General features: G+C 36.3%; 2 protein-coding genes across 2 annotated transcripts in view; one reads left to right on the top strand and one right to left on the bottom strand.

Annotated features, from left to right (window-relative positions):
• The window catches only part of LOTGIDRAFT_213170 (hypothetical protein), a 6,823-nt gene extending 709 nt beyond the window's left edge, over positions 1–6,114 (bottom strand). The window contains exons 1-2 of the mRNA XM_009051173.1: positions 6,007–6,114; positions 4,702–5,632 (exon numbers count right to left, since the gene is read on the bottom strand). Coding sequence (XP_009049421.1) covers positions 4,702–5,632; positions 6,007–6,009 — 934 coding nt within the window. The 5' untranslated portion in view covers positions 6,010–6,114. The remainder of the gene's footprint in view (positions 1–4,701; positions 5,633–6,006) is intronic.
• Positions 6,115–7,786: 1,672 nt separating this feature from the next.
• LOTGIDRAFT_230936 (hypothetical protein) lies at positions 7,787–10,407 on the top strand. The gene is made up of 3 exons (XM_009051174.1): positions 7,787–7,884; positions 8,159–8,623; positions 8,868–10,407. Exons 1-3 carry the CDS (start codon positions 7,828–7,830, stop codon positions 9,684–9,686), a joined length of 1,341 nt encoding a protein of 446 aa, XP_009049422.1. The 5' UTR covers positions 7,787–7,827; the 3' UTR covers positions 9,687–10,407.
• Positions 10,408–11,616: the final 1,209 nt, after the last annotated feature.

Genomic DNA, 11,616 nt, shown 5'->3' on the forward strand with positions numbered 1-11,616 from the left:
TGGTCACTCAACGCCGATCTCAGAAAACTCGCTGTCAACATGGTACCTTTCCCACGTCTTCATTTCTTTATGCCAGGATTTGCTCCTCTCACCTCTCGAGGTTCCCAGCAATACCGAGCTCTCACTGTACCCGAACTCACCCAACAGATGTTCGATGCCAAGAACATGATGGCTGCCTGTGATCCTCGTCATGGTCGTTATCTGACAGTAGCTACCATGTTCAGAGGTCGTATGTCCATGAAGGAGGTAGACGAACAGATGTTGAACGTCCAGAATAAGAACAGCAGCTACTTTGTTGAATGGATTCCCAACAATGTTAAAACTGCTGTTTGTGACATTCCACCAAGAGGTCTGAAGATGTCGGGAACATTTATTGGTAATACGACAGCCATTCAGGAACTGTTTAAGAGAATCTCTGAACAGTTTACAGCTATGTTCAGAAGAAAGGCGTTCCTGCATTGGTATACTGGTGAAGGTATGGATGAGATGGAATTTACTGAAGCTGAATCCAACATGAATGATCTGGTATCTGAATATCAACAGTACCAGGATGCTACAGCTGAAGAGGAGGGAGAATTTGATGAAGAAGAAGGGGAGCAAGATGAAGCTTAAACAAAACGCAATATTTATATTATCAATCATTAAAATTGTTATTTCAAAACTTAATTTGAATATTTGCTCCATAAAATGAATTTTACTTTACATTCATATCCTACTGCTCAAGATTTTAGTTCGGTATGGAACACATTTAGCAGGACATCATCAGCTAGTTCAATTTGAGCTCCACCATCTACTTACTGTAGTAATCAACTAGAACAACAGCTGTGGCGTATACCAAGGCTCCACTCCCCTCTCCCTCTCGGGCCATTAAAAATGAAAAAATCGTTCAACTTCCATTACCAAAACCGTTGGATGTATTCCTAGATTCCTCATAAATGTACCAGCCTACATTTATTTTTCAAAAAATTTCTTAGTGAAAGATATTTGTCCAGATTATCTTAACAATTATTTTCCTCTTAAATCCAATATTTCATCAACAAATCTCCATCTTCGTTTTGAATCGTATCAAAAATTATATTTGCCTATATGTAAACTTCGTGCCATGACAAGGGCTTTTAAATATACAGCAAGTTTACTATGGAACCCATCACCTCTCACTAAATTAAAGATCATCGTCATTATTTCATATGTTTAAAGACAAAATTATAGTACTTTATTCCATGTAATTGTTATTGTCTGTTTAATTAACATTATCTGTTGATATATAATATATTTGTTTTATTCCCGACGTTTTATTACCATTATCTGTTTATATATATATATATATATATATATATATATATATATATTAGTTCGAAACATATGCCTCTATTGCAGCCTCTGATAGATATTTTAACAGTTATCGACTGGAGTAGACCAAATCAGTCGACAACTTTCAAAATAGCTATCAGAAGCTGGAATAGAGACAAATGTTTCGGTCTATTTGTATATATATGTTTCACTGTTGAAAGACTATTGTTTGCCTTTTTTTATTAGTTTATTTTACTTTATACCTTTAAAACAGTCTATGTATATATTGTGTATAATGTTCCATTGACTCCAAGCAAAATGTGGTTGAAAATTGATGACTAATAAAATGTCCAATAAAGTTATAAAGTTTCACTAGCAAAGAACAAATATAGTTTTGATATATTGTTAAGAGTGTTGTCCTCGTTGTGAAATGTCAGGGCTCACTTCTATTGTAAGGAAATGTTTCATGGTTTTTTAGTCACTCTTCACGTCAACAACGCACACGAATCGTTTCAAAACTTTGAGTCTGGTGATCATACGGCGACGTGACAGGAGTAGCGTTTCAACGTGGAGTGAGTTTGTCTGTTCACCGTATTCTTAATGTGGTGAAATTAGAAAATGTAATGAAAGTATGGAAGAAAAGGATTATTGGCTGTATATTCCCGCTTACCAAACTCGAATTAAGGTGTTCTGTAAATGGGGTGATGGTGGATACGTCAGCCTTCAACATCTGAACATGGCGTCCTTATTGGAATACCAGAGAACATGAACAGACTGTTCAATGAGTCCATTAGATAATCCCGAGATCAAAGGGGTGGGAAACACAGAATTTCAAAAATTAAAACTGACGATACACAGTTGTTCTAAGAACAATATTAATGCACATTTCTTCACAAAATAGTTCTCTAAATCGCCAACCTTATGGTACTGCCAAAGATTGTTAAAGATAATGGTTGTGGTGTTTTGGGAAAATTTGAAATCGGCAAGTTTCCAGACTCTTTGACGTGAAAAACCGTCGGAGCAACAGCAGTCATTGGAAATATAACCCGGTCTATGGGTGGTCACGTGATAACAGGATTATGTGGGGGAGATTGTGGTGGATGCGAAATCGATCAAACTGCCGGAAATAGAACTTGTCTGGACATTGATAACAACGTTATGCCACCGTTCGAATCAGCAGAACTACCACTATCATTTGTATAAGTATGTAATACCCAGAGCTTGGTGTTTCCTGAAGTTACCAGATAAGAAAACGAGAAGCTGTCCGAAAATTTGTTTGAATTATAGATATTGTTACCCAGAAGCCAAAATAAAGTGTTGTGGAAATTATATGAATTATGCGACATGCGATGCGGGATCATAGATACAGTGGAAAATAGAAGAAGTGAATACTATAGCATTCAAGACGCCCGGAATTTGTTCTCCGGAAACGTATCTCGTGCATAAGCTTCTTCTGTTTTACACTTTATCGACACTATATCCGTCTTTAAAGTCGAAGTCGCAAGAAAGGGACATTTTTTGCTCTCAAATCTCGAGAAATGTGCCATTTAACGTATCTGAAAGTTTTGACTAAATAATTCCAGCCGTTGATTTTTAAACGCCAAAAATATTTAAAAACATTACGTAAGGTTTTTAAGTTGGTTATGCTTTTTGGAAGCTGTTTGAAAACTACTGTACGGATTTAAGTTAAATAAAAGCCGAATTGTATAGAAATATGTATCCTACGTTTTCTAAAGATTTCAACTAATAATATCGACCGATTATAAGACCCAACACCAAAACAAGGGCAAACTGCTTAATTAACAATAAATACTCCCCGTTTTAATCAACCCTTATATAACAATACATTTCAATCAAGTAGATACATAGATATAAATAGTATTCTTTAGAAATATTTTCAGGTTGTTAAGGACGTTTTTAGTTTTAATGATTCAGTCTTAATGGATTTCAAGTACTAATATTATAAAGGTTAACAAGTATATATTGTTAAGAATTCTAATTGTGAGTTATAACTGTTAATTAATGGATAAGGTTATCATAGTCGCTAGGGATAAAAACTTCAGGATCTCTATTGATTGATGGATTATTTCTTCTAATTTGGATGGCTTCAATGATTTTTCTTTCTTTTTTATTGTTCTTATTGATAGCTAATGTTATGGTTTCATCCCAATAAGTTTGTGGCCTGTAGCTTTTATGTGGTCTTTGATTGCTGATTGGTTATTAGCTGTATTTGATTGATGTTCTTTGATTCTTTTTTGCAGTGGTCTTTTCGTTTCAACATGTAAAAATTCCCACAAGATACACACATCCTTTGGGATCAGCTTTATTTGTTAGTAGTAGTTTCCCATTAGCATTCGTGATGTCTTTTGGCCTTTGGCCAGTAAAAAGGGTTCAATCCCAGCTTGTTTCAGCAATCTTTTAATCTTATGAGTTCCCATTAAGTGGTATGTTCACTCTATCAGGTGGGTGTTCCGGCTTAGCTATTGGTTTGGCTGTTTTGGGTTCCAAGGCTTTGGCAATTGTTTGGTTGACGCGGTGTTCTGGTTATTGGTTTATGTTTGTAATTACATCTTTTAGGTGGTCGATTTTTAGTATTGAAAACATTTTACTAAAAAGCGGAATACCCCTTTAACCACAAGTATTCATAATAACATCATGATATCATTTCCTTTGAACTTTTCGTTGTATAAACGATTGGGGGTGCTTAGGTGTGCTATAAGTTCTAGGTTTAAATGTTGATTATATCACGATTTACTCTGTAAATGTATTGAGAGGGGAGTGACTGGACGGATAATTACTGACAGTATTAGCCCCACCCTTAGCACCAATCGCAACTCCTAAGCAATAAACTCACAATTGAATTGATATATTACTGCATTGATAAATCACGATGGAAACTAGTCAGACAATAGATAGATTTATAATTAGTGGTTACAAGTAGATAATGTAACAGACATCAATGTAATTAGTAAATATAAATAATTTATTCAGTAATTAAATTTCAATTGAGTTTAATATTCTTCTCCCTCTTCTTCTCCTTCACCTTCAACAGAATCAACTCCAACTTCTTCATAATCTTTCTCTAGAGCAGCTAAATCTTCTCTAGCTTCAGAGAATTCACCTTCTTCCATACCTTCACCAACATACCAATGAACAAAAGCTCTCTTAGCTCAAGACGAGCCCAAGCTTCAGCAATAGCAGTCGTGTTACTCAACATACAAACAGCTCTCTGGACCTTGGCTAAATCACCTCCTGGTACAACAGTTGGTGGTTGGTAGTTGATACCGACTTTGAAACCAGTTGGACACCAGTCAACAAATTGGATAGTTCTCTTGGTTTTAATGGTTGCAATAGCAACGTAGACATCCTTGGGAACAACATCACCTCGGTACAACATACAGCAAGCCATATATTTACCATGACGAGGATCACATTTAACCATCTGATTGGCTGGCTCGAAACAAGCATTGGTGATTTCAGCTACAGAAAGTTGTTCATGGTAGGCTTTCTCAGCAGATATGACTGGAGCATAGGTAGCCAATGGGAAATGGATACGTGGGTAAGGTACCAAGTTGGTCTGGAACTCAGTAAGATCGACGTTCAAAGCACCATCAAATCGAAGTGAAGCAGTGATGGAGCTAACGATTTGTCCAATCAACCGGTTCAAGTTGGTGTAGGTTGGTCTCTCAATATCAAGATTTCGTCGGCAAATATCGTAGATAGCCTCGTTGTCCACCATGAAGGCACAATCGGAATGTTCCAGTGTAGTATGGGTTGTAAGGATGGAGTTGTATGGTTCTACTACAGCAGTTGATACTTGTGGAGCAGGATAAACAGCAAACTCCAGCTTAGATTTCTTGCCGTAATCGACGCTCAATCTTTCCATCAACAAGGAAGAGAAACCAGATCCAGTTCCCCCACCAAAGCTGTGGAAGATTAGGAATCCTTGAAGACCAGTACATTGATCAGCCAGCTTCCTCGTTCTGTCAAGAACCAAATCAATGATCTCTTTGCCCACTGTGTAGTGACCTCGAGCGTAGTTATTAGCAGCATCTTCTTTACCAGTGATAAGTTGTTCAGGATGGAAGAGTTGGCGGTAAGTACCAGTTCGGACTTCATCTACAACTGTTGGTTCCAGATCAACAAATACAGCTCTTGGAACATGTTTACCAGCTCCAGTCTCACTGAAGAAAGTGTTGAAGGAATCATCTCCACCTCCAATAGTTTTATCAGAAGGCATCTGGCCATCAGGCTGGATACCATGTTCTAAACAGTACAACTCCCAACAGGCATTGCCCATTTGGACACCAGCTTGACCAACATGGATAGAGATACACTCACGCTGAAACAAAAGAAGATTATATGGTTGATATTCCAGTCAATGAGGACGGGAATTAAGTATATCAATAAGCTTATAATATCGGATGGCCAAGGAAATACTTTCATTTCTTTTATTCATACAAATTGATAATGGGAAACAGATAACCAGTCAATGAAAACATACTTTCCACTTATTAATTAAAATTCTTTAATGATAAAGATACCCCTAAGGAGAGACTAACTAAAGTCTTAGAGATCACATTAAATAACGGAACAAAATACATGTTGTATTCTACTAATCTTAAGTATTTTATTGTTCCGCAAAATAGTAAAGATACGCTTACTAACATTGTGCTACCCCTGAGTTAAAAAGTAAACTGAAAAAGGTTCACTTACCATATTGAAGGTTGATAGAAGTTGAAACTAAAAGAAGTTAAAATTGACGAAGGTTGAGAGACGGGAACCTTGGAGGAAGAGTTGAAACTAACCAAGGCAAGATATTACCGCTGAATGTAGAGTTGGTGATTTTAACTTGTAACTTATACCTGAAACAAGAGATCTGTTGTTTATTTGTTGTTAGATACTGTTGGTGTACTCTTAATCAGCTATTAGCTCATTTGTCTTTATTTGTTCAGTAATCCTGGCAATTATTACATAGAAATCATTATAACAATATCTATTATCTATTATCGATCTGATTGGATTATCGAATAAGATTATAATGGATTGTCTAATTAAATCATAGTTATATGGTTATAGAGTTAAATCAGATGATTTTATCCCATAAGTTAGACATCCTAATTGTTAGACAAATTTATCTTGGCCAAGATGGAATATACCTCCAGGTGAATGGATTAGTCCTAAGGATTAGAATAAGGACTAAGAACCCACAATACGGTTGATCGAAATCATGGATACCCGAAACGAGACATGGCTTTATTGAAATATATTGACCAATAGAAAACTTGAGCTACAGGCTTGACATTCCAAAACGAAGACGAGATTCTTAATAATATATCAAGACTATGTTTGTTCTTTGCCAGTGAAATATTTATATTATCCAGTCAGACTGAAGCTGGTAAACATGTTCCAAGAGTTTTATTTGTCGATCTGGAACCAACAGTTGTAGATGAAGTGATAGTATCACTGATACACAAAAAACAAACTATTACATTTCTCAAATTAACATTTGTCTGTTGCATACCCACCCCCACCCCCCTTTTATTGAAATTCTTATCAACAAATCATACCAGTGTTTATATTGAAAAACTACGGTTTAATTATGAATGCTAACATTTAAGACGAAAATATAGAAATCTAATGTAGAACATAAGTCATACAAGACCAACAATACAAACAGTTTTGAACAAAAATCTTAAGATTAAAAAAAATAAGAAAATTATATTAGATATTTACACTCAATAGGCTCAAAGAATATTGGAAAATTTAAAATGGTACTTGTCAATCATAGACACATTTTATTTGATTACATAAGAAATAAACTCGGTTAAAAAATGCAATATTGAAAAGGAGATCTGTCAAATGTTTATATCATCTTTTTAAAGTGAGAGGTGCACTATCTTTTTGACCAACCATACTTTATTCTCAGAAACGAGAATTTTTAAGCGCAGCCAATCAATAATAGTGTTAATAGCTCACCATCGACATTTGAACCTTCAAATCCACGTGTGTCTAGAATTATCCGCGTTTCGAGACACTGCCATATATAGAAGACATCTATAGAAATAGGAAAATGAATTCCTAGTTTGAGATAGTTTTGAATGAATTATACGATATTCGTACATTTCAGGTACTTCTATACACTATTTACATATTTTCAAGACTGAAATCAACTCCCTTGTCCCTTTAAAGCTGCTTTGGTTTGTTTGTAAGATCAGACTATGTCTGAGGTAAGAACTTGTTACCAACAAGCATGGAGCTTAATATGCACTCAACTGTTAATAATGTTGTTAGAATCTGTCTCATTATTGAGAGGGTTAACTAGTGGCAGGACATCAATCAGATTGATTTTAAGATTTAAATCTGATTGGATTAAAGAATTAGTCGATGTCCGAAAGTCAATGTTGTTGATAAGGTTATTACAATTTTCATGGTAACTGAAAACCTAGTCTGATATAAAACACTGACAAATCTGAACAAAATCATTCTACTTTCAACTACACTTCTAGACTCTAGTCAGTTCTCACAACCATCAACATGAGAGAAATCGTTCATATGCAAACTGGTCAATGTGGTAATCAGATCGGAGCTAAGGTAAGTAACTCGTTTTATATTCTGATAGATTATCTTGTTCAGTGTGAAGACTTCAGTCCATAAAAGAACAGTTTTGTTAAACATTCTGTTCAGGGGCATATCTAGAAAATGCACGAGGAGGAGTCGAAAAATGAGAGGTTGTCAGAGGCTCCCAGAAGCCCACGGATTTCAAATGGTCTACATTTGACCTTTCACAGGGCCTCCCTCAACTACTCTTTCTTCTGTCCACGAATTCTTACTTTATTTTGTAAAAATCAGTTGTCTTTTCTTTCAGTTCTGGGAAGTGATCTCTGATGAACATGGTATTGACCCAACTGGAACTTACCACGGTGATTCTGATCTTCAGTTGGAGAGAATCAACGTTTATTATAATGAAGCTACCGGTGGTAAATATGTACCCAGAGCTGTTCTCGTCGACTTGGAACCTGGTACCATGGATTCTGTAAGATCGGGGCCCTTTGGTCAGATCTTCCGTCCAGATAACTTTGTCTTCGGACAATCTGGTGCCGGTAATAACTGGGCTAAAGGTCATTACACAGAAGGTGCAGAATTGGTAGATTCAGTTCTTGATGTTGTCCGTAAAGAAGCTGAAAGTTGTGATTGTCTACAAGGATTCCAGTTGACCCATTCTCTGGGTGGTGGAACTGGTTCTGGTATGGGAACTCTCCTCATCAGTAAAATCCGTGAAGAATATCCAGATAGAATTATGAACACCTTCTCTGTTTGTCCTTCACCAAAGGTAAGATATTATTAGAACTAAAGATCCTTATGTTCTCGTGATAGATATTTACGTCTTACTGGTGTGTAATCTTTTAGAGTTCATACAGCTAAAATGATATATAGAGTGCCCATATTGACAGTTTTAGGAAGGACGTTAGCGCCATTCTACCTACTTACGGTTGATTCCCATCAATAACAGGATCATGTTGTCCTACATCTTGTCACATATCAAAAGTAAATCTACCATTTTCTTATAATTTCAGGTATCTGATACTGTTGTGGAACCTTACAACGCCACCCTCTCAGTTCATCAACTGGTAGAAAATACAGACGAGACTTACTGTATTGATAATGAGGCTCTATATGATATCTGTTTCCGTACCCTCAAACTGACCACACCCACTTACGGTGACCTAAACCATCTGGTATCAGCCACAATGTCTGGAGTTACCACCTGTCTCCGATTCCCTGGTCAACTCAACGCCGATCTCAGAAAACTCGCTGTCAACATGGTACCTTTCCCACGTCTTCATTTCTTTATGCCAGGATTTGCTCCTCTCACCTCTCGAGGTTCCCAGCAATACCGAGCTCTGACTGTACCCGAACTCACCCAACAGATGTTCGATGCCAAGAACATGATGGCTGCCTGTGATCCTCGTCATGGTCGTTATCTGACAGTAGCTGCCATGTTCAGAGGTCGTATGTCCATGAAAGAGGTAGACGAACAGATGTTGAATGTTCAGAATAAGAACAGCAGCTACTTTGTTGAGTGGATTCCAAACAATGTTAAAACTGCTGTTTGTGACATTCCACCAAGAGGTCTGAAGATGTCTGGAACATTTATTGGTAATACGACAGCCATTCAGGAACTATTTAAGAGAATCTCTGAACAGTTTACAGCTATGTTCAGAAGAAAGGCTTTCCTTCATTGGTATACTGGTGAAGGTATGGATGAAATGGAATTTACTGAAGCTGAATCCAACATGAATGATCTGGTATCTGAATATCAACAGTACCAGGATGCTACAGCTGAAGAGGAGGGAGAATTTGATGAAGAAGAAGGGGAACAAGATGAAGCTTAAACAAAACGTAAAATTTAATTTATGTATACAAACAGTATATCTATATATTTATTAAACCTGTTATTTCAAAACTTATTGTTGATATTTTCTTAGTACATGGAGCTTTGCGTTCTGCTCTCAGTACATCAAAAGACTTTGAAAAAATCCGATTCATATCTTACTGTTAGAGAGTTTGGCGAACTGCAAAATGACCGCCATATTTGTTATAAAAGGACCAACGCGAAGTTATTCGCTTATACATAATAAGTCAGACAGAGACTTATTCGGATTTATTAAACTAAATTTCAAGTTATTTGGGATTTTTTTTTCTTTTGAATCTATTGCAATTAACCATTTACAAAACAAACGTAAATTTATGCATTCACTTTGAAGACTTTCTCAATATATGACTGCTGTTCACGATTTCAGTTTGGTTTGGAACAAATTTAGCCGGATATCATCAACTAGTTCAATGTGAGCCAATGTACCTCCAATTGTTCTCCCACTTTATTTCTCGTATAATTAAAAATATTATTTTTATAAGTTTTTGCAGCAAAATATGTGTCAGAATGCATCAAATCAATTCTGTTTTTCAAAAATAATTCATTGGAGAACTTTCTAAAACGATTTATGGAAGGATAGCGCCTATACACTCCACCGAACTGTCGGGTTTTGTCGGACAGTCAGCTGGTGTTGAGACATAAAAGTTTTACCCTGTTTTGTGGAAATTTTCCGCACCCCGAAGATTTATTTGAATCGGACCCGTCAGCGGTTCCAGCAAAGTTTTTTTTTCTCAAAAAAAAAAAAAAAAGATCTTTCGCCGGCCATTTAAAGGTATGTGCGCAGCCAAAAGTGCAAGGGTCACAGAGTCGTGAAATACTTACAAGACGAAAGTTTTAGTGATGCCCAACACTAATTTACAGTCATCGTAAGGGTGATTCAATATTATGTTAGAAAAAAAACACGTCTTCTGAGGTTTGGAAAATAAAAATTTTGTGACTCTACTCCAGTTGATAAATATAAATATCTATCAGAGGCTGGAATGAAGGCAGATGTTTCGGACTAATATGTTCCATTGACTTCAAGCAAGATTTGGTTAAATTGGTGATCAAAAAAATTATAAGTAGTGTAATATTATAAAGATAAGAAAGTTTTTTAAGCCTCTTTCCTGGTATTAGTACTAATCTATATGGTAGGTAGATGACAAGTTAACGTTCGTTTCCAGCGAACTAGGTAGTTGTTGGTAGTCGTAGTAGTTGGTAGTAGGATTGGTTCAAATTGGATGATTCTGTGTTGTTGATTTGGTTGTTGATTCTTCGTTAGATCCGGTCGGGTCGAATGACATGGCGGTGAAACTCGGCCCTGGATGGTGTGGCGTGAGTAACTCGACCTCCTTCATTCTTCCAAATTCGTTCTGATCATGGTATTTCTTGTTGATTGGTAGTAGAATGGTAGTCGTTGGTATTAGTACTAATCTATATCATTTTGACCGGCTCATACCTCACTGCTATTCAAAATTACGATATCTATAAAAAGGCTTTTAAGGAAATTGTTCATGAAGGTTTTTAATGAATTTGCCAGCCTATAAATAAAGTGAAAAAAGTAGAAACAACAAGAATATTAAGAGGAATTAAGAGATAAAGGGATGGAATAGCCAAATGACCAAGTTTACCACAGATCTCTATTATTGCTGTCCATATTACTTTTCAGAAAAAAAAACACCCAGAAAGTCTAGTTGATAAACCCAAACGATAAGTAGCATCAGGTGTCCTGGAAGACAGAGCTTGTCATACCTAGCACTCGATACCTGCCACAATATTTACAATATATTGAAGATCCAATTGCTTGAAGAGTCTATGTGAATTTAGTGAATTAATGAAGTCAATATCACTCAGGAGATCAGCAAGCTGGGTTTTTCCGTGTAGAAGAAAATAGTTCCAAGATAATACTA

This window comes from Lottia gigantea (genome assembly GCF_000327385.1).
Source record: "Lottia gigantea unplaced genomic scaffold LOTGIsca_16, whole genome shotgun sequence".
NCBI classification, from domain to species: Eukaryota; Metazoa; Mollusca; class Gastropoda; family Lottiidae; genus Lottia; species Lottia gigantea.

Coding starts and splice junctions, on each gene's coding strand:
- LOTGIDRAFT_230936 (XM_009051174.1), top strand. CDS start 7,828: ATGAGAGAAATCGTTCATATGCAAACTGGTCAATGTGGTAATCAGATC. Junction 7,885..8,158: donor GTAATCAGATCGGAGCTAAG/GTAAGTAACTCG, acceptor CTTTTCTTTCAG/TTCTGGGAAGTGATCTCTGA. Junction 8,624..8,867: donor CTGTTTGTCCTTCACCAAAG/GTAAGATATTAT, acceptor TTATAATTTCAG/GTATCTGATACTGTTGTGGA.